The sequence below is a fragment of the Pantherophis guttatus genome, chromosome 15 (genome assembly GCF_059756535.1).
Source record: "Pantherophis guttatus breed Tessera chromosome 15, ASM5975653v1, whole genome shotgun sequence".
Lineage (NCBI taxonomy): Eukaryota > Metazoa > Chordata > Lepidosauria > Squamata > Colubridae > Pantherophis > Pantherophis guttatus.
Genome location: NC_142077.1, coordinates 18,280,591 through 18,303,966, shown reverse-complemented (window position 1 = coordinate 18,303,966; position 23,376 = coordinate 18,280,591). Strand labels below are relative to the sequence as shown.

The 23,376-nt window shown below is 45.5% G+C and overlaps 1 protein-coding gene and 1 long non-coding RNA gene across 2 annotated transcripts in view; both read left to right on the top strand.

Annotated features, from left to right (window-relative positions):
- Positions 1 to 23,376, top strand: part of LOC148112027 (uncharacterized) — a 449,893-nt gene that overhangs the window by 19,319 nt on the left and 407,198 nt on the right. The gene's annotated exons all lie outside the window — the stretch shown is intronic.
- Positions 3,404 to 14,140, top strand: LOC148112032 (vomeronasal type-2 receptor 1-like). The gene is made up of 4 exons (XM_087879373.1): positions 3,404 to 3,498; positions 3,966 to 4,039; positions 11,868 to 12,106; positions 13,279 to 14,140. The coding sequence occupies exons 1-4, from the start codon at positions 3,404 to 3,406 to the stop codon at positions 14,119 to 14,121; spliced, it is 1,251 nt and encodes a 416-aa protein (XP_087735499.1). The 3' UTR covers positions 14,122 to 14,140.

Genomic DNA, 23,376 nt, shown 5'->3' with positions numbered 1-23,376 from the left:
TAAAGACCGAGTCTGATTTCTGTCTTTAAAAGCCTCTTTCTCCATTTCTCTTTTAGGGAAATATAATATTCTGCCTTTTTCATATTTCCCAAAATATTTCATTCTTCTAGGAGTGGGGGGGGGGGCTTCCCACACTGGGAAGAGACGAAACTGGTTTATGGGTCCAGGGTTGGATGTTGGGGGGATGCAGCCCCCAGGTTTCTCCAGCTTCCCTTGGGTTCCATGTCTTTCCAGGAGAGGCTCCTTTGGGGGAGAAGCCATGCAGGGCTGGGTCTTCCAAGGGGGATCCGGGGTTGCCCGGAGAGAGAGAGAGGGAAAAAATTGTGTCTGGCTTATTGAGCAACGTGTGAGTTAGCCAATTCTTGGTGCAGGACTTTAACTCCTTATAGAAGGGAAGAATGTAGAGCTGCATTTTTCAAACTTGGAATTTTAAGATGAATGGACTTTAATTCCCAGAATTTTCTGGCCAGCATGATGAAGTCCCTGCATTGTTGGGTGGGGAATTCTGGGGATTGAAGTCCATTCATCTTAAAGTTTGAAAAACACGGATGCAGACCAACAACTCTCCGCATGTTGCCTCCATTTTGGAAAAGAACAAGGACGCCTGAAGAGACCACCAGTGATTGCATAATGCAGAAACCGTGATTTGTTATGGCCATCAGAAGTGCCACAATTAATTGGACTGACTAATAACTCTTAAGACCCTGATCCTGGTTTGGAAGCCCTCCTGGTTGGTTCTAAGAACTCTCTAAGCCAACATTGAGCAAAGGACTTGGAAAAAGCCTCATGAAAGCAGCAGCCTCCATTCTTCCTCCCAACACCTGGCAGGAGAGAGAGAGAGAGAGAGAGAGAAGGGAACCCAGGGAGGGTCACAGCCACATTCTCCCTTCTTCAGTTTGATGGGATTCACGTTCAGCCTTTCTGCTCTGGGGAGCAGCCCCAGTATCCTGAGCCATGGCCTCACTGGGAATACTGGAAACCAGCATCCAAAGCCATCTCTGGGGCTCCAAGTGGGAGGAGGGGGATCAAAGTGTCAGGCCTGCCTCCGTTCAAAACCCGAGAAAGACCCCCCCCCCCGACTCCATTGAAGTAGAGAAAAGGTCCTTTTACTGAGTTTGAAATGGTAGCGGCAAAAGCAAGGCAAGATCTGATTCAAAAGGCTTGAAAGTTACAGGTTGAAAGTTTCCCCAAATCCCATCCCTCCCCCCCCCCAGGGACCCAGGCTGAAAATCCAATCCCCGTCCCACATAGTGTCGTGTGGGGCACATCTTCAGGTGTTTTCGTCCACCTGGAGTCCTAGGACGGTTGGCCTTGACTGGGTGTAAACAACTCCACTGAGCAGCGCAGTCATTCATGAGAGCAAACCTCCCTTTTAGTTCAGATGGGTCTCCACCTCACCAGCTCAGCCCCCCAACCCAAATGCCGTACCCCACCCCCTCCCATTACTATGGCAGCTTATAACAAGCATGCATCCAAGGAGAATCCCAGGCTGGAGATCCAGCTGATACAAAGTCACCAATTCCATCCTCTGAACACACAACCACAAAGCTCTGCAAGTCTCTTATCAAGGTTTGTCCAGAAATTGTGGGCAATCACTGAACACCCCCCCCCCCCAAATCTCTCAAGACGCCTCTCTGTCCCTCTGCCACTATCCCACCTCTTTCCCCTGAATGCCAAACTCTGATCCGGTTCACACATCCCGCCAACCCCCCTTCGCTTATTTGTTTGTTTGTTTGTTTGTTTATTTAATTTGTCATCAAGTACAAGGAAACTTGTATCAGTTTAAACATAGACATGGACACATAAAAAATGGCACAAATAAATGGATATAAATTAGCAAAACATAGCCATAAACACATGAAATGAGTACATATAGGATAGGATAGGATAGGATAGGATAGGATAGGATAGGATTAGAATAAGAATAAGAATAAGAATAAGAATAAGAATAAGAATAAGAATAAGAATAAGAATAAGAATAAGAATAAGAATAAAAATAAGAAATAGGAATAGGAATAGGAATAGGAATAGAATAATTTTTTTTTTAATTGGCCAAGTGTGATTGGAGACAGAAGGAATTTGTCTTTGGTGCAGAAGCTCTCAGGGTACATAAAAGAAAAGTGGGGACAGTCGAGGGGGGAGGGGGAGGGGAGGGGGGCTGGGGGACCTTAGGGACCTCTGGAGAAGTGGGGGGGGGGTCCAGGGGAGGCAGGGGAGGGTGGAAGGGGAGAGGATCAGGGAGAGACTTCCAGACGTTTCCTATTCTTAGGGCTGAAGTCGAGAGGGGAGGGGAGGGGAGGCCTGTGGTTGGAAGGGGATAATATGGCACTGGAAGGCAAAGGGGGCGGGAACAGGCAGGGCCTAATGGGAGGAGAGGATCTTCTGCACTAACTATTCTGAGGGAGGGAGGGAGGCAGCCTAGTTCAAGGCCATCCAGGCCTAAACTTTCTCTCTTCTGAGGGCTCCGAGGGCTTCCATGGGGAGCAGAGACTCTCCTCGTGAAAGGCCTCTGGAGCCTCTCTAAGGCCTCGGCCTCCCAAAGACAGCCAGGGCTCCAGGCAGCCTCCAAGGACACACCTGGCCAAGGTTTCGCAGGCCCCACTTGGGAGCAGAGCCTTCAAGGGAGGAAACTTGGGGGGAAATGGGCTCAGCCACGGCTCCCTCCAAGCCCTGCAGGTGCTGCCCAGAGCCCCGGATCCAGAAGCCCTCCGTCCCACCTGCAAAGGCCCATCGTCCCCTGCCTGATCCGAGGGGGGGCCAGGGAGGCCACAGGAGGCCCCGAGTCCAGGGGGAGGGGAGAGGAGGGCTGTGGGGGCCACAGGAGTCCTCAAAGGGCCCAAAGGCAGCAACCGGACCGGGGCTCAGCCTCAGCCACACAGGGAGGGAGGGAGGATGAAGGGAGGGAGGATGAAGGGAGGGAGGGAGGGAAGGAAGGAGGGAGGGAGGGAGGGGAAGGTTCCCCCCCACCAGAACGAGGGAAACGGAGGGAGCCTATTTCGGAATCTCAGTCCCTGTTTTCAGGGCCTCCATGGCCGACCCAGGATGAGGCCCCTGGTCCTCCGCTCTGCAGGCCTCCTCCACACCCACCCACACAGGCTGCCCTCAAAGGGCCCACAGGCAGCTCGGAGGCCCCGGAGGGAAACCTCCAGGAGGGCGGAGGGGCTCCTGCTTGGGCCGGGGTCTGGCTGGATGATCTCTGGGGGCCCCTCTGTGCCTGGGATCCTCTGGGGCTCCCCCAAAAGAACCGGGAGGGGCTGCAGATCTCCCCTCCCCCAACCTCCCTCCCCCCCTTTGGGGAACCTTCCCGACTCCTGGCTGGAGAGGAGAGAAAATCTCCCTCAGCTTTTTTCTCCCCTCAAAATGGAGGGAGGGAGAATCGCCTCAGGAAAAAAGAGGCCACAAAATGGAGGACGCTGCGGGGTCTTTGGCCTCTTTAGCTGTCCTGTTCACTGCCTGTGGGGGCCAGCTGGGGCTGAAAGGCCGGACTGTAGGGACAGCGTGAGGGACAGCTAAAGCGTGGAAAGAGGACCCGAGTGCTGGACAGGGGATTCTGGGAGTTGAAGTCCAGAGGCCTTTGCTGAGGTTGAGCCACCTTCCCTGGGAGGCCCTGCACTGGACACTCGGACAGATGACCTCCACTGAAGGGCCCCCAAGGGGGGGGAGGCCCAAATCCCCCGTCCCCTTTTCCCTGATTTCATGGGGGCAGGAGGGGGATATGGGACACTGGGGGGCAACCAGGGAATGAAGGATTTTTCCCTCTTTTTTAACATATATATATATATATATATATATATATAAATTGTTTATTTTCCTCATCCATCAGCAGAGGATCTAAAGCCTCCACCTTCTTCCTTCTGGTTCCGTTGCTGGGCAGAGGCCGAGGCAGAGCCGGGGGAGCCGAGGGGAGAGGAAGGGCCAGGCCTCCCTTCCCCCCTCAGAGCCTCCATCCTGGCTTCTCTCCTCAGGGGGGACCTGCTGGCCGATCGGCCCAGGAAGCTCTTTGGGGGCCCCGAAGCCTCTGGATCCAGGGGGGAGGAAGGTGGGAGCCTGGATGGAGACCATGGGAGAGAAGCCGGAGAGGCTCTTCCTCCTGCGAGGCTCCTCTTCAGCCCAGACTCTCCTTCGCCCAGTGTGGGGAAAGGTCCCCCCGGCCTCCCTGAGAGGAAAGCGGCCCCAGCCGCCCCTGCCCCCCTCCCCTGGGCCTCTCCTGGGCCCCCGTCTCTCTCTGGCCCCCTCCCCTCTGGGCCCCTCCAGGCTCCAGGGAGACACGGCAGAGACCCTCCGGGAGGAGAGGAGCCCCTTCCCAGGCCTCCGCCTGGCCTTCCACCCAGAGCCCCCCAGGACCTCCTAGCCAGGCCCTGAGAGGAGAACCTGGGATGGGGACCCTCCTCTCCCTTCAGATCAGCCCCCTCCCCAGTTCTCCCTTCTGGGCAAAGGGGGACGTCTCCGTCTTCCTCATCCAGAGAAGAGACACAATCCGTCAACAATGGATCCCAATGAACCAGGGACTCAGGTGCCCCAAGAGCAGCTTCAAAGCACTCGGAGGCTTTTTAGGGAAGGGGGCTTCACCCCACAGCCTCAGAGATGGGAACATCATAGGGGCCCCCCATTTTTAAAATCAGTTCCAATTTATGAAGTTCTGACATAAAAGAAAAGCCCAAAGAGGCCCCACTCTTCACCTTAGGCAGAATCCAAGGGGACTGATTGCTTCCTCAGCCTTAGAAGAAAGGCAGCACAAGAGTTAAGGGTCACCAACCTAGAGTGGCACCAAACTCCATACTTCTGGGTGACCTCCTGCAAGTCCCTGGAGACAAGGGACCCGGTTGAAGGACAGCAGAGGTCAATTCCCTTGTTATTGGACTATCTTTCTCCAGCATCACTTTCCTGACACATCCTGACTGGAAGGACCACAACCACTACAGGAATTGACCTCAGGAGTGTAGTTGTGGCTTTTCACAAACAAGCTTTTCTCCATCCTCTCCTCTGCACATGGAGCCCAGAAGAAGTTCAGGATCCCAAGAGGAGAAGTGGCTTCTCCTTGTAATTAATAATGATTATCTGGGCCTTGGAGATCTCCATACCTGTGATAGAGACATCAGATTGAAGCCATAAGCAAAGGATCTTGTATCAGAAAAGGATAAATTTGTTCAGTCAAGCTCTGTGGGAACAAGTTTTGGGGCAGGCAGGATCTGTGCTCTTGATTGTACCCTTTTCTCCTTTCCAAGTGAAGCTGAGTGTTTCTCTGTATCAGGAAAGTCGCTGGCATTTCAATCTTCTGAGAGTGTTTTGAATTCTCCCAACTGTTCCTGCTGTGGGTGTTAGAAACAGGAAGAAGATTAATAACGCTCCACGAATTATGGACCTCCTGCTTCTGCTTCTGCTTCTGATGCTGCTGGTGTCCCAGTCAGTTTCTGGGAAGCTTGGAAGAAAATGCCTGCTGAGTTTGGACCACCAGGATGAAAATACACCATTGAGCTTTTACAGACCAGGAGACCATCTCGTTGGTATAGTTTTAACTGAAACACAAGTATCACCTATAATGTTGCCTTTCCACACTGCTCCTTCTATACCTTCTCATGCGTAAGTCATTCACGGTGATGGAGTTGCATCCCCTCCATTTGCATTCTAACACTCTCCTTCTTTTTTGTCTTATTTCACTTACTTTTATATTATAGGACTTGTCTAATTTCCTGAATGATTTTGATTTCTATAATTTGCCTCCTTTTTTATTTTGTAGAAGAGACTCAAATCCAAAGATGGGGTTAAAAAACCTGAAGGCAATGCAGATTATTTTCTTCTCCCCGTTCACTCCTGAGTTCATCACTTGAATTCATTTTATTTAAAGGAGGGACTGAAACAGTTGTAGTTGCCTCTGCCCAGCCCATTCCCATGTTTCTATAACCGATTATTGGTTTTGGATCAATATTGGCTTAAGACTCAGTAGGTTTGTGGAGGCAAAAAGGAATAAATTCTTTTAAAAAGTTTGTTGTTACTGTTGATAATAACTTGAACATTTTTCCACAGTACATTTTCTTCTAGTTTTATATACTGTTGCAATATTTTCAGGATCAGACTCAATAAAGATAATAGAAGTTAAAGCTTTAAATATATTTCTTTTTATTTATGATAGGCATTCTATATTCACTGAATATTCAAGGTAGAAGCGACGAGAATGGTGAGGGTGGCTCCTTATATATACAAGGGGTGGAGCTAGGAATGGGAGTGGTAAGTTATGAATACATTAAAGTCCAAAGAATAAGTTAACCTCTGATGTTCCATATATACATTATTTACACATTGGAGAATAAGGCATTTACATCTGACAAATCCCCCTCTAAATGCCGGTTCGTTACACAACACCAATTACATTCTGATTCAGGACAATATAATACATATAATTTAGAAGTTAAATATTTGTGTTGTTTAGAAGGTAAGGGTTTTGTTAATATGTCAGCTAATTGTTCAGAAGTATCGCAATGTATTGCTTTAATGAATCCGTCTTGAGACAGTTGTCTCACATGCTTAAACTTTATATCAATATGCCTGGACCTTTGTCCAATTGCATCGGATCTGGATATTTCAATGGCCGCTTTATTGTCTTCATGCATAATAAATGGTAAGGTGGGTTTCTTCCAAACATCAGTGATCAGATCATTGAACCATACAAGGTTATTTGCAGCTTTGGACAAACAAACATATTCCGCTTCTGTAGTAGAAGTGGCTACTAGTTCTTGTTTACCAGTATACCAGTAAACTGGACAATCATTCAATAGAAAAACATAACCAGAAGTACTCTTTCTGCATGATGTATCACCAGCCCAATCTGCATCAGCATAACAAGTAATTTTTGGTTCTCTGTCATTATTGGGTTCCAACATTAAACAAAAATCTAATGTACCCTTCAGATATCTTAGAATTCTTTTGACAGCTTCCCAATGATACAAGGTTGGTTTACTAACATATCTTGACAATAGATTGAGAGGTAATGCAATATCTGGCCTAGTCCAATTAGATATATAAAGGAGTGAACCTATAACTGATCTGTAAAATGTGTTGTCTTTAAACTCAGGGGAAGATTCATCAGTGTTTCTAAGAAAATCAGTTTGCATAGGGGTGTCACAGGTTTTAGCATTATTTAAGTTACATTTGTTTAGGAGTTCGATGATTTTGTCTTTCTGTGTAAGTTTGAATCCCCTTTTAGTTTTGTTAATTTGCACACCAAGGTATTTATTCACTTTACCCAGAGATTTCAGTGAGAAGTGTTCATTTAACTTATTTACAAAGATTTCCCTGCTCTCTTTATGCTTTCCAATGTATAAAATATCGTCCACGTAAATTAATACAAATTCAATATGATCATTACTCTTTTTTACAAAGAAACAGTTATCAGCAGTGGTGGCGTTGAAATCCATGGTCTTAAGTACTTTTACCAAGCAATCGTACCATCTTTTGCCGGATTGCTTTAATCCGTACAGACTCTTATTTAATAACCAAATTTCGTTCTTATTAGTGTATTGACTGTGTGGTGCTCTTACATATATTTCCTTATCTAATTTTGCATGTAAGTATGCGGTCTGTATGTCATATTGGAATACGTCCAGATTGAGTGCAGATGCTACTACAAGGGCTGTTTTGACACTCTCAGTTCTCACTGTGGGTGAATATGTATCAGTATAGTCTTCTGGGTATTTTTGTGCATAGCCTTGTGCAACTAGTCTAGCCTTGTATAAGGTATTGCCTCCTTCTAAGTTCTTAATTTTATAAATCCACCTGGTACCTATAATTGTTTTATCCTTAGGTGCGATCGCAGGTGTGAATACATTTAATCCTTGTAAACTTTCCATCTCTTTTTCCATAGCTAGTTCCCATTTTTCTCTTTCTTCATGTGGAAGTTTCAATACTTCTTCATATGTATTAGGTGTTATTTGTTCTCCATTCATATGCATTATGTAATCTTTGTATTTATTTGGTATTTGGTTTCTATTGCTTCTAATAGTTCTTTCAGGCTTGCTATGGTTATCATGCAAATATCTAGCTTCCTTTTTTGTTAATGTGTCTGTCTTTATTTTATGCTGACTATTAGTCCAAGTTTTGGTTTTGTTCTTACTTTTGTTAATATTTTGATTTTCTGTTGTTCCTTCCTCGCAAGATATCGTATCTTTACATTTATTAGGAAATATTTCATTAAGGTGCAATTTTGACCAATTGGCCTGTTCATGGAACACAGCTGTTCTGGATACTATAAATTTGTTATTACTATCAATAAATCTGTACCCTTTGGTTCCAGTTTCGTATCCCATGAATCTTAATCTCCTGGATACGTTTTCTCCCTTTCTCCTCAATTGTTTAGGTATGTGTACGTCTGCAGTGACTCCAAATATGTGCATGTGTGATAATTTGGGTTTTCTATTGTACATCACCTCATATGGTGTCTTATTCACAATACTGGACCAGGTTCTATTTTGAGTGTAATTCGAATAATGTAATGCCTCTGACCAAAATTGTTTGCCTAAACCAGCATCCTCTAATGTGCACCTAATCATGGTTTGTAGTGTGGAATTTTTCCTCTCTGCAACTCCATTTTGAAATGCAGAAAAAGGATTGGACGTGAAATGTAACATTCCTCTATCCTTTAACCATTGGGAGAATTCTTTAGACATGAACTCACATCCCCTATCTGTCATAATTTGCTTTATTCTGATATTATGTTGTGTTTCTATACGTTTGTAGAATTCCTTAAATTTCTGAAATGTTTCATCCTTGTGCTTTAATGTGTAAACAAAACCATATCGGCTGTAGTCATCCACTATAGTTAGGAAGTAACGTTTTCTATAGGTAATTGAGGGACTTAATGGACCAACTAAGTCCATATGTACCAAATCAAAAATATTGTTAGTTGATCTGTTAGATTTTTTTGGTCTGGGACTGGTTTTTAGTTTGGTGGACTTACATACTGAGCATTCCAAATAATTTTCACAATTTTTTATTTTGACACCTTCTGCGTGTTCAGTCATTTTTTATACTACAGGAAAGCTTGCATGTCCTAACTTCCTGTGTAAGATGTGAGCACACTCATCATGAATTGGTTTACCTATTTTTGGTTTCTTTTCCTTGTATGTATTTTTGTGATCATGAGTTATTCTACACTCATCATTGTCACTGTTACTGACACTTTCATCATCTGCTTCAATACAATCTTCCATATTTGAATCAATGTTATGTAAACATCTTTCTTTAGTTATCAGATAGGGTAGACCTCCTTTTATCATTACAGTACCTACATTTGTTTTGTTCTTTTCTATAGTTGCTTTCCCCTTTGAGAAAACTATATTGATATCAGATTCTCTGCTTAATTTTATGGCACTTAGTATGTTGTGAGGTATTTCTGGGATTAATAATACCCCCTCTATTTTCCCTAGACCAGGCAAGGTCACATTTCCTTTGCCTAGTACTTGAACCTTTTCTTGATTAGCTACCTTTATCGCAAACTTATCTTCTATAAATGAAGATAATATACTTTTGTTGTTGGTGGTGTGATTTGTTGCACCAGAATCAATAAGCCAATTGTTATTCTCATCCTGCTGTGTTCTGGTGCTGTCTTGTTTATTTAGCCCATTCAGTGACCCAGATTTCCTCTCTTTTGAATTTTCTCTACCCCCTCTACCTTCTTTGTAATTTGGCGGGCTTCTATATTTGTGTCTATCTGTGGAAGATTGTCTGTAATTATATTTGCTCCTATATTCTGGTCTATGTCTCTCTCTTGAGACTTTGGGGCAGTCTCTTCTATTATGTTCCCTGGATCCACAATTGTAGCATCTAAAGGCCTCATTATGTTTATCTTGAAAGACTACTTTCCTAAAAGGTTTGTGGTCTGTTTGGTTACTGGATCGATTTTTTCTTGAATTGTCTTCTGCTATCAATTTGTTAGATAGATTTTCTATGGATAAATATCCCAAATTAATGGTATCTAAGTGTGACATAAAGCTATCCCATGATGGATCAAGTGAATTGATAATAACACTTTTCATTGTTTGATCTGAAATCACTTCCCCCCTCAATTGTAGCTCAGCTCTTATTTTGTTTAGATTTATCAAATGCTCACTTATAGAAACCCCTGGTTTTACTCTAGAGGAAAAGAAATCCTTAGACATTCTTGTGGTTGTAGCTACGCTATCGCTGTGAAATAGATTAAACATGCATTGAATTATTTCTGATACAGTTAGGTTTGGTTTGATGCTATGATACATTGCAGGAGACACGCTAGATATTATTATGAAAAATGCTCTATGATGTAAACAATCTATTTTTAAAGTCCAAGGTCTTCTTGGAGGGCTAGTTATAAAGAATAGTAAATTTTCTTTCATGAAAATAACCTGAAGCTGTTGATACCACTCTTGTAAATTAATGCCATCAATTCTAAGTTTTGGGAAGTCACTGGGTAAGTTACCTACATTATTCTGTCCATTACTTACAACCTGGGGCAGTCCGTGATCTCTCAAGTGCAGGAAATTACAGAACGGCATTGGGATGCTTGCAATGAGTCTGCGCGGTTCTCTGGCCAGTTCAAGTCCTTCTGGGTCGTCTACGTAGTTTCGCACATGCGCGTTGCTCATTTCTTCTTTGGTGGCGTCGTGGAAGGTTCTCTCCCTTTCAGCTCTCTCGATCCGCTCCTCCTCAGATGAGTCGGTCTCTGGCTCGGTTTTTGGGGTTCTGGTGGTGGTGACGGTTCTTTTCTTCTTTTTGTGTGCGTTGGTATTCGATTTTGTCTGTGGTGTAGGGCGAAATCGGCATGGCTCTCTGGGCTCGGGCGTCGTCGCTTTCGAAGTCAGGATGGGAGCGTGCAGGTCTTGAGTCGCCGGTTTGATTTCTTGCTTCTTCGTAGATGTCTTGGTAATTTTCAGTCTTGGCCCAAAAGCAGCAAAAAGCGTTTTCATTGCTGATTTTACTTGAGATTTTGTTAAATCGTCTTCACTTTCTGATTTTGGATCATCTGAAGAGTTTGAGACTTCTTTCTCACTTTCTTCGTCTGATAGTGTTTTTCGCGCCAGAAATTTTGAACTGAGCGTTTTGATTGGCTCTGCTCCATTCTCTTTTGAAGTTCGTTGAAACCAAGATGGCTGCCATTCAAAATTTCGCGCGGGATCACATCTTTTCTTTTTAACAACTATTTTCTCAGTAGTCATCTCACTTACGATTTTTTGATCTTTGGGTTTTTCTTTAATGACGTTTTTCTCTCTCGCTGCTCCGCTGTTCTTCAGCATCTCCTGGAGGTCCGCGATGAGACTTTCATCATTCTTTTGGCTTTTTAGTATCTTTAATATCTCTGACCTGAGTTCGTTATTTTCTATTTCGATTTCTTTCTGGTCATTATTTTCACTCATTAGTTCTTCTTCTTCAGTGGTGTATTCTTCAGATTCTCTCGAAATCGCATTGGTGGATTCGTTGATCATCTCTTGATCAGTTTCTATTTCTTTGCTGTAGGCCCTGGTGTTGGGCCTATCTTTCTTGGACATTTTTAATTACTTATTGAGTCAATTAACCATCCTCTGCTACCAGCTTGTTGCAATATTTTCAGGATCAGACTCAATAAAGATAATAGAAGTTAAAGCTTTAAATATATTTCTTTTTATTTATGATAGGCATTCTATATTCACTGAATATTCAAGGTAGAAGCGACGAGAATGGTGAGGGTGGCTCCTTATATATACAAGGGGTGGAGCTAGGAATGGGAGTGGTAAGTTATGAATACATTAAAGTCCAAAGAATAAGTTAACCTCTGATGTTCCATATATACATTATTTACACATTGGAGAATAAGGCATTTACATCTGACATATACACCCTACTATTCATTTTCAACATTCAAGGGGTCAACAAGAACTCCCAGCTCCTGCACAACCTCACACTGGGCTACAACATCCATGACAACTATTTGAATACTTTACACACTTCAGATGCCTTGCTGGACATGCTCTCCACTGGAGAAGCCAATGTCCCCAACTACGGCTGTGGAAGGAAGGAGAACCTCCTGGCTCTTCTTGAGGCAGCTGACAGGGAAATTTCCATCCAGATGTCAACATTAGCAGCACCTTATAAAGTCCCGCAGGTTTGTGTGTGTTTTTCTCTCTCTGGTAAAGTGAGTGGTGGGTGAGCAATAGATGCAATCATGGAATTCAAGAGTTGCTTTTCTCCATATTAGCAAACATGTCAGTTGTGTTTTTTTTTTCTTACGTTCTTGTTCAAATTTCTCATACAAGGCCTGAAAAGCAATAAGGTCATTGAAGAGGATTTTCTCCCAACTATTCAGCTATTCAAAAAATATCCTATTTGTGGATAAACTATTGGCATGTTGATTTTCACATAGATAAAACGCCTGCCATATGCAGTTGTATTCAAGCTGGCAATAGTAGCACCTATATACAGGTGAAACTCGAAAAATTAGAATATCATGCAAAAGTTCATTTATTTCAGTAATACATTCAATAATGAATTTCTTAGTGTACAATTAAATCTCTGGAACCTGACAGAGTCCCCAAGTTCTCTGGGTTAGAAGATGCAGAATTTCAAATAAAGCCCTCTAAGATTATGCAACTGACAAATTATATTAGGAGCTGTGGTCTCCCTATCTCTTGTGTAACTAGAGAACAGGCCCAAAAATAATCAAGGTGGTAGATAAATAAATAAACAAATATTGCTTCACCAAGAATCTGGAATATTGAATGTCAACTGCATAAGAAAGAGAGAGATGAGAGTCTTGGGCTGCACATTAGACAAACAACCTATTGGGAAACTTGTGTTAAAGCAACACATTTGCTGTTCAGTCAGAATTAAAGATATAATATGGCCCTTTATTGGAACTAAACTCTCACTTGACACTTGCACATCTGGATCTGATAGTCCCAAAGGTGCTTTTTTCAAGAGGCAACTGGACTTCCTGGTTTTTCTTTGAAGACCTTTTGCTTCTCATCCAGAGCTGAAGAACCTGGACGACTGAGAATCTCCATAGACATGTGGGTCTGATTGTAATAAGTTGTGATACAGAAATATGTTTTTTTATTCTTATTCTTTTTTATTTAATTTGTTTCTTGGGCTCCATTTTTATATACAGTGTCGTTAACACTCTGTGCTTAATATTCTGTTTATTGATATGGCATAATTACTAATCAACAATAATCTATTTAATTTGTTCATCAATACCAAGTTGAATTTATTAAAAAATAAAGTTTTGGACTTTATCTGACCCCCAATATAACACAACTTTCTTCATTGCTTTTTCAGATCAGTAATAACCTTGTTTCAGAGGCTCTGAGTGATAAAAGGAAATTCCCCTTTTTCCACCAGATGCTCCCCAAAGAAGGATTCCAGTACCCAAGAATTGTCCAAGTGCTCCTCCATTTCAGATGGACCCTGATTGGCCTCTTTGCTTCAGAGACAGAGAAGGGAGAGAATTTCATGAGGATTTTTATTCCTATGCTTGTCAGGAGTGGAATTTGTGTGGTTATATCACAACGATTGTCAACAACTGGATTTACAGCATACCTCAGGGATTCCCTCTCTAAGTGGAGACAAGTCAACGTCTTTGTTCACTTCATAGAAAATGTTCCCATTAAGGACAGAATCCTTCCTTTCCATTTAACACTTATGCATTTGCCAGGATCCATTGAAGGGAAAGTCTGGATCTGTACAGCTTTGGGAAGATTAATTTTGACAAAGCACAGACTTTACAAATACATCCATAGTATTTGGAACTTTGGTTATCTGGCAAAAGAAAGGCCAATGGATTCTGCCTTTGAACCCCATTTCTTTGTGGAAGAAAAGTTTCAAGATCTTTATTTCCGCTGTTCTCTTTCAAAGAACGTCTTTTCTGTCAAAGGCCGCAGAAGATGCACCCAGAAAGCCCCACTGGAGACCCAATGGAAATGGAACAGAAGAAAGATCACAAATTATCCCCTTGTGTACAGTCTCATTCAGACTCTGGTCCAGGCCTTGAACGCTGCCTATTCCTCCAGATGGAGGAGGGGAAGGAAGGAGGGCGAAGGGAGGTTGGGGGCTCCAAGGCTGCAGCCGTGGCAGGTATGGGATTCCGATATTATGGGATATGAAGTATTGCTTCTAAAATAATGTTTCATTACAGCTTTCACTTCTGCATAATAAATAAAGAAAATAAAGAACTAGAAAGTCAAGGAACTTTTTGAAAAACTAGTTAAAATGGTATTGTTCTTACAGTGAACAAAGTGGTTCAGAAAAGTCTAGAAAGAAAAGTGGGGGAGGGCTTTCTGACCAATAGCTTAACAGGAAACATTTCAAAAATAAACAATTTATGCAAAAGAACAATGGGAAGTTAGTGATGCAGAATCACACCAGGCCATGGAGACGGGGTTGCTGGGGAAAATAAGGCCAGGAGTTGAACAGGAGCTCTGGATAGGTCGAGAGCTTGCTAGTCCCCAGCCAATGGGGAAACAGGACAGTGTTGAGTGACGGGAGGAAGAGCATAAAACCTCCTGCATGCTTTCATCCAGGTCCACCTGGTGGATTTGAATAGAATAGAATTTTTGTTGGCCAAGTGTGATTGGACACACAAGGAATTTGTATTGGTGCATACGCTCTCAGTCAGGGGTGAAATCTAATTTTTTTTGCTATCGGTTCTGTGGGCGTGGCTTAATTAGTGGGCGGGGCTTGGTGATAAGGTGACTGGGTGGGCGTGGCCAAGTCAATGTCACTTCTTTGCCCTTTTTTAACCTACAAAACACAACACAACACAACTGGCTCACCCACAATGTAAAAGCAGCTGTGCTAGACCCAAAATGGCCCCGCAACAAGCAGGAATACTGGCTGCCAGAAAGGAAAAAAGCCCAGTGTTACATATTAAGAAAGTGAAGGTGCGTCCCCTAGTGGAAGGGCTGGTTGCTCCAACTGTTCTGATTGGTTAAGACGTTGACAGCTCAGTATAAAAGGAGCTGGCAAGTGCGGGAGTTGTTGTTGCTATGCTTGTTACAGTTCGTTAATAAAGATAAAAGGTTGCTGTTGGATGTTGCTTCAGAGTGTGTTCATTCAGGTTGCAAGTATTTATTAGTGGCGACGAGGATGGGATGCGTATTGGCGGCCATCCGTGAGTAAAAAGAAGCGTGTCCGGGCAGTCTGAGAGTCTGCATTAACAGAGAAAGTCCTCTCGTGACGTTAACGCAGAGATCTGAGGAGGGAATGGCTGCTTCACATAATTTTGCCCCGTTCAACCCTAAGACGGAGTCATGGGAGGCATATGTAGCCCGGTTTGAATAGCCAATGATTATCGGGACTTGTCTAGTGAACGGAAGCGTGCGTATTTTTTAAGCTTCTGTGGGCCTGAAATGTTCAAGACAGCTATGACTTTAATGGCCCCTCAGTCCATTCACGCTGGTAACTGGGAGGACTTCATGCTTAAATTAAAAAAACATTATGCCCCGGCACCGTCCTGGATTGCGAGAAGGCAGCATTTTTATCATCGGGATCAGGCTGAGGGGGAGTCAATTAGTCAGTATGTGGCGGCCCTAAGGAAAGCAGCGAGACATTGCCAATTTGTGGACTTAGATGACTATTTATTAGATAGACTGGTCAGCGGCGTGAGGGACGAGAATCTTAAATGGGGCCTGATTGCTAAACCCGAGCTGACATTCCAAGAGGCCCTTGATGTGCCGCTGAGCTAGCCACTCTCTCCCTCGCCGACCTTCCCCGGGGCCAACAGTCATTTATTAAACAACAGTCATTTATTAAACAAAAATGTGAGGCTATTCATTATAACGCTGATGAGTGGAGCGATGACAGAGAAGAGAATCTAGAGGGGGACGTCGACCGGATTAAAGAAACACAGCAGCCGAGCAGGCAAGCAAAGTTGATGCAAGGGGACTGCAAGAGCTGTGGGGGAAAACACCCACGCTCCGTTTGCCGTTTTAATGAGGCAATTTGTCGCCGTTGTGGTCGCAGGGGCCATATCGCCAGGGTTTGCAGATCGCCGCAACCAGCAGCGCCGCCCCCGCCCCCCCCTCAGAGGTTATTGCGGGCGCCGTTGAGAAGAGCGGGTGCCCAAGGAGGCCATTTTTCATGGGGCCGAGAGATGGGGGGAGTGAATATGGTATATCCTGGTGCTAAGCTGCCTGTCCGTCAGAAAATATGCTTAACAGTCTCAATTGAAGGACGGCCCTGCCTGATGGAGGTGGACACGGGCTTGGCGACGTCCATCGTCTCATGGAGTACTTTGAAGCAGCTCGTTCCTCGTATAGCTAAAAGCCGCCTCGCACCTTGTCACCTGTACTTACGAGACAACCAGGGTACCCCTATTCCAATAATCGGTTCTGGACATTTCAGAGTTAAATTTAAGGGGTTCACTGGCCGCCTTCCATTGGTGGTGGTAGAATCCCCGTTACCGAGCTTGCTTGGATTGAATTGGTTCGAGGCATTGGGGCTCACCATTCGTGGGGTGAATGCCATCCGGTCAACCGACCTAGACACTCTAATCCACGAGTTTCCATCAGTCTTCGATGGCAAACTGGGTTGTTATAAGGGCACCCCTGTATCATTTAGCCTGGACCCACAGGTTCCCCCGCGGCGGCTCAAACCACACCGTGTGCCTTTTGCACTGAAATTGAGGGCAGATGCGGAACTGGATAAACTAATATCGCAAGGGGTGCTCGAACCAGTAGAATTTGCCCGTTGGGAGACGCCGATTGTTACACCTATAAAAGCAGATGGCTGGATCCAAATTTGTGCTGACTACCGGGTGACATTAAATAAGGCACTCCTCGGCCACGCCTACCCAGTTCTGGTAGTGCAGCACCTGCTACATTCCCTGGGCCAGGGATCTGTGTTCGCCAAGCTAGACCTGGCCCAGGCATACCAGCAGTTAAGGGTGGACGATGAAATGGACGTTGTCCTACCTGAACGTCCCTTTTATGCTCGATGCGCCGCCAATCCTACTTCTGGGTAACTTGATTGATGATTGGGTGTACTGAGTGCCTATCAAAGTTTCTGCAGCCTTGGTACCGCCCCTTGTGACGTTAACCCTTCAGTCTTTTTCACGAAGCAGATAACGAGGACGACACCGACCCATGGTCAGAATAATCCAAAAGCAGGATCACAGAAGCAACGCTGCAGAAAAGGAAACAAAAGAAAAACACACACCACCCACAGCAGCCATGGTCGACAAACGGGTCGGCCGGATTGGCGGTGCATCGAGCATAAAAGGGACGTTCAGGTAGGACAACGTCCATTTTCCTGACTCGATGCGCCGCCAATCCTACTTCTGGGACATACCCAAGTTTACTCATTGTCTGGGAGGGGTCGAGCCACTGGCTGTCCCTGGGTGGATATTACAGATTGTAAAACTCATCTGCCAAAGGCAGCATCAGCAGAAGCAAAGGAGTCTAAACGATAATGGCAAACAAAGGAAGACAAAGACAACCACGTCGCCGCCTTACAAATGTCATCCACAGACACTTGTGAGGCCCAAGCCGCCGAGGTAGCGGCACTTCGAGTGGAATGGGGGACAATGCCACCAGGCACAGCCCTGCCCTGCAAATGGTAAGCAGTTGAGATACAGGCTTTTAGCTACCGACCTACAGTATGAGAAGAGACTTTCTGTCCCATGGAAGCTGGTAAAAAAGACACCGGTAAGGCCTCTGTTCTTCTAAAAGAAGCAGTGCGCTTAATATAACGCTGTAAGGCCCTACGGACGTCTAAAGTATACCACTGTCTCTCTAAAGGATGGCGGGGGTCAGGGCAGAAATTAGGGAGCGTAATTTCCTGACTTCTATGAAATTTGGAGTTCACTTTGGGTATGAAGGCCGGATCCAGTCTAAGAACGACCCTATCTGGGAAAAACACACAGAGATCGGGACGAATCGACAGAGCAGCAATATCTGAAACCCTCCTAGCAGAGGTTATTGCCAGAAGAAAAGCCATTTTTAGGGTCAAATAACGTAATGAGGCTGAGGCCAAGGGCTCGAATGGATCGGATGTGAGGGCCTGCAAAACTAATGTCAAATTCCAAGTCGGGAAACGGTGGATCACCAGAGGTGATAAATTGGCAGCTCCTCTTAAAAAGGCCTTAATCTTGGAATTTTGAGAGAGAGATTGACGACCTTCACCAGGTAAAACAGTGGCCAAGGCCACCACTTGCTGTCGAAGAGTAGAAGGGGCCAAACCTTTGTCCAGACCCGATTGAAGAAACTGTAAAATTTCCGAAATTGTTGGTGAAGTAGGGTCTACAAGCTTGGTAGAACACCATCTGGCAAAGGAGGACCAAGATGCGTTATAAGTTCAAATAGTTGAAGGACGCCTGGCTGCCTGAATAGTTGAAATGGTATTTGATGGTATATTGTCCTTCCTTAGGATGATGCTTTCAAGTGCCAGACGGTCAACTTTAACACGTCTGGGTCTGGATGTTGAATCATGCCTTGTAGAAGTATCAACTGGTCCCTGGGGATTCGCCAAGGCGGTCCGACTGACAGGCCCTTCAGATCAGCGAACCACGGCCTCCTCGGCCAGTAAGGAGCTACCAGCAGAATCTCGGCCTTTTCTGATAGAATCTTCCGGATGAGCCGTGGCAGGACTGGAATCGGGGGAAAGGCATACATTAGACCATGGGCAGCGGAGAGCATCGTGGCCTTCTGCGGTGGGAGACAGGAATCTGGTGGAATATCTGGGGAGCTGAGCATTCCGAGGAGTCGCAAAGAGGTCCACAATCGGATTGCCGAACCTGAGAGTGAGGTCGTGAAAGAGGCGGGGATGTAGTTGCCACTCTGAGGGATCCAGATGTTTCCTGCTGAGGTAATCGGCCTGCAGGTTGCTGGTGCCGGAAATGTGTTCTGCCTTTATTGAAAAAACATTGGCCTCTGCCCAAGCCATCAGCCGTTCTGTCTCCGCCATCAGGATCTTGGATTGCGTGCCCCCCTGTCTGTTGACATGCGCCTTTGTGGTGACATTGTCTGTCAGAATTAAGACGTGTTTGTTGTAGACATGAAGCTGGAAAGACAGAAGTGCAAGTCGAACCGCCCGGAGTTCCAAGAAGTTGATACTGTGTCATAGTTCGGACGGAGCCCAGGTGCCCTGTGCAATGTGTGAGTCCAGGTGGGCCCCCCAACCATGAAGACTGGCATCTGTCATTACAGTGACACGAGGAGGTTCCAGAAAAACAGTCCCGCATTGCAGAGCTGTGGATTCCCACCAGTGTAGCGATGTCTTGACGGTGTCCGGAACTGTGACTTTGAGTAGAGAGTCTGCCTGTCCCGTCCTTTGGAATGACAGGAGGAACCATTGAAGGAGGCGAAAATGGCGACAAGCCCACGGCACTATTTGAATGCATGAGATGAACTTTCCCAACAACTGGGATAGGAGCAAAACAGTCACCTTTGGTTGAAGAATCACCTGTCACACCAGGTCCCTGATATTCGCTTGCCAGTCCAGAGACAGGAAGACCATTCCTTGAAGGGAATCTATAACAGATCCCAGATGGAGAATACGAGACCTTGGAATTAACTGGCTCTTTGGAAGATTGAGTACAAATCCATGGCACTGAAGAGTCTGAAGGACCACCTGCCTGTCCTTGTCTGTTTGGATCTTGGAGGATGACAGGATCAACACATCGTCCAGATAACAGACCATGTGGATGGAACGCTCCTGGACAGACGCCGAGAGAGCTGCTAGTATTTTCGTGAATGTTCGGGGCGCTGACGTAAGTCCAAACGGCATGGCCCTGTACTGAAAATGGCGTCCTTCGAAGGCGAAACGGAGGTATCGCCTGTGGTCTGGGTGAATAGGTATGTGAAGATACGCCTCCTTGATGTCTACAAATTGCATCAGGTCTCCCCGTCTTATGCATGCAAGAATTGTTTGAAGCAAATGCATTTTGAAACGTCGATATAAAATGAAGGGATTCAGGTCCTTGAGGTTCAGTATACCTCTCCAGCCCCCCGAACTTTTGGGAACTAGGAACAAAATTGAATAGTAGCCGGTCCCAAGTTGGTCAATGGGGACCGGTTCTATGGCCTGTATTTCTAACAAGTGTTGAATCTCGAGTAGCATGAGTTGACGTTTCAGGGGATTGTCTGATGTTGGACATGGAAGGAAGCGATCCGATGGGGAGGAGAGGAACTCCAATTTGAGGCCATGTGTGACAGTGTGAAGAATCCAGGCATCTGTGGAAGTGGACTCCCATTGATGGAAAAATGCCTGAAGACGGCCCCCCACCGGCACGAGAGGCAGGAAGTCATTTTCCTCGACAGAAGACTTTTGACCCAGAACCACCGAATGGTCTACGGAAAGTGGTCTGGTGTCTTCCTCGGTCACGAAAGGAAGATCTACTTGCTGAGGAGACGTATCCCTGATTGTAGGATCGGTTGTAATAGGATCCGCTGGAGTTGGAATCTGCCCGAAAGGACTGCCGGCCGTAAGGAGAAGCTCTTCGATCCAGTCTTCTGAAGGATGTGGGCAGCACCTTCCTTTTGTCGCGGCCCTCTACAAGGATGGAGTCCAAAGCTGACCCAAATAGGGAGGAGCCCTTGAATGGAGCAGTAGTAAGTTTCCACTTGGACTTATTGTCAGCACGCCACTGCCTGAGCCACAATAGAAGACGAGAAACAACAGATGATGTAAGGGCCCTTGAAGCGAACTTTGCTGCATCCAAGGAAGCGTCAGCTGCAAATTCAGCCGCAGCCAGTAACTTGGTGATATCTTGTTGAATTCTGGCCTCCTCTGGAGGCACCCTGTCCCGTAATTGGCGAAGCCAAATAAGAGATGCCCTATTAAAAAATGAGGCTGCAGTGGCCGCTCGAATTGCCCATGCCGCCTCTTGATGCGTTTTTCTGCACGATAGTTCAGCACACTTGTCCTCCATTTGCAGTCCATCCCCGACATCACCAGCTAGGACCGAAGAGGATATGAGACTAGCCACCGGTTCCTCTATGGATGGTAATTGCAGCAAGGAGTCCAGGTCTGGAGTGGCACAATACATACGCTTGTTATGGCCCGACGGACCAGCCAAGGATCCGGGACGTTCCCAAGGACGTTGGATTACCTGGCCAAACAAATCCGGAAAAGGGATATACTCATGCTCAGGTTGAGGCATTTTGAACAATGAATCAGACACAGACAGTTGGTCCTGTGAGGCAGAAGGAGGGTCAATGACTTTGCCCATATTAGCGGCCGCCTTGGCCTTACGCAACAAAGAAGAAAAAAGGGCCGGTTTGAAGAGCCCCGGAAAAGGAGGTCTGTCGGACGAAGGCTCATCGTCCTCAGACATCTCAAAGTCATCAAAATAATCCTCCTCATAATCCGGACCTTCTAAACCATGGGCATTAGACGCGGACTTGGATGTAGAAGGTTGAGGTGCAGAGGCAGAATGCACTGGCCCGGTTGAAGCCACAGCTGAAGACTGCATTGAAGAATGTTGAAAAGTAGTCTATAAAAAATTTGTAAATGCTTGGGAAAGCATAGCTTGAAAATCAAATACTTGACCCGGAACAGAAGTAGTCATCAGATTAGGCTGTGACGTGGAAGGACCGGCGACAGGATCTGGAGCCCCAGATGGCAACTGCACCGGAGATGGATGGATAACAAGATCACCCTGTGTACAGAGCAGATCGTGTCCTTGAGGTACGAGAAGAATGTCGCCCTGTGGCCAAGCAGGCAAGTTGGCCTCAGAAGAATCAGACATAGGATGCCCAGATGGCTGAGCTAGAGTGTCCTCATCATGTGATGTAGCAGATTCTCCAGATTGTAAAGCAGCCTGAGCCTTGTTGAACTGCTTTTCAAGAGCATTATGCAAACTGGCAGCTTGCTTGTCTACAACAGCTTCGGCTGGAACAGGCTTTGTGACAGCTTTAACTACACCCCTGGTTTTGGCCTTTCTTTTACCAGGAGACTTGGGAGGAGGAGCCCTGCGAGGGGAAGCTTCCCTTTCAACATCTGATGACATAGGGGAATCACCCATAACTCTCAATAAACAGTATAAAAGGACTTGATACACAAAGAAGACTTAGAAATGTGCCCAAGAAATCAGCAATTAATTTGAGATTTATTTATTTTTTTTGTAAAAATATATATCAAATGACTTTAAAGTGAATGGTCAACAAATTAAGAAATCAATTATCAGAAGGATTGATTTGATTTGATTATTATTATTATTGGGTTGGGTTTTTTGGGGAAAATATATATATATATATACAGATGGATTAATAATAAGGAACTAGAATTAATCACTTCCCTTCTGCCAATGAATCGCCAGGTAGTCAGAAGGGCGAAAAAGAAGGTGGCTGCAAAATCTTGCTAGCAGGCCACGCAGCACTTTGTCAGGAAGCTGTCTGTGGAGACCTCAGCAAAATGGCGACCGCAGGGCAATTCTGGAAAGAAAAACCGCTATGCCAAACCTCATAAAAAGAGAGAAAAGGCAAAATTAGACTTCCAAAATTCTTAATGCAATAAAACAATTGGTGGGAGCAAACCCCCAGTTTCCCACAATCACAAACAGACAAGCAAAGCATTAATAGCGGGCAATCATTTGAAAAATAAAATGGCGGGAAGCACAACCGTTACCACGCCATTGGGAAAGCAGCAGGGTATGCAAGTATTCCGCAGGGACCCTGAGAACCAAAGCCAATAATGCCCAAAAATACATGTGTGGAAGCTGATCCATTACCTCACGAAATCAGCGCAACTACCAACCGCACCCCCAGGAACTTATAAGGTTGCAGGCAAACGCCGCCATGAGCGGTATGCTACCGGCCGTACTCACAAACCACCAGGCCGGCTCTCTGACACTTCACACGGTATCCGCAGACGTCCTACAGCAGGGCTGCTTCAAAAAGCGCCTCTCAGCTGTCTTGCGGCGATTAGGGAAGGCGGGCTGGATCGGCAGTTTAATTCCTGCCGAAACCGCCACTTGCGCCTCAGACTCACAAGATGAAGAGATAAAATGGTGGATCGGCAATTTAGCCACAAACGCCGAATACCGCGACTCCTGAAGCCTCCAAATAGCATCCAAAATAGAAAAAATCCAGAAAGTACAGAAAATTGAATTTTAAAGCCAAACAGATTACAAAAAAGGAAAAGTTCTCTGTGGAGAATAGGCACTGAGATGTACTCCCTTTCACTGAGTGAAAAAGACTGAAGGGTTAATGTCACAAGGGGCGGTACCAAGGCTACAGAAACTTTGATAGGCACTCAGTACACCCAATCATCAATCAAGTTACCCAGAAGTAGGATTGGCGACGCATCGAGTCAGGAAAACGGCAGAGGTGCAAACCATCGTGATGCACCGGAGGGACGTTCCGTTGTCGCCGCCTACAATTTGAGGTCAGTGTCGCCCCGGGGATTTTCCAGAGCATGATGGAACGACTGCTACATGGA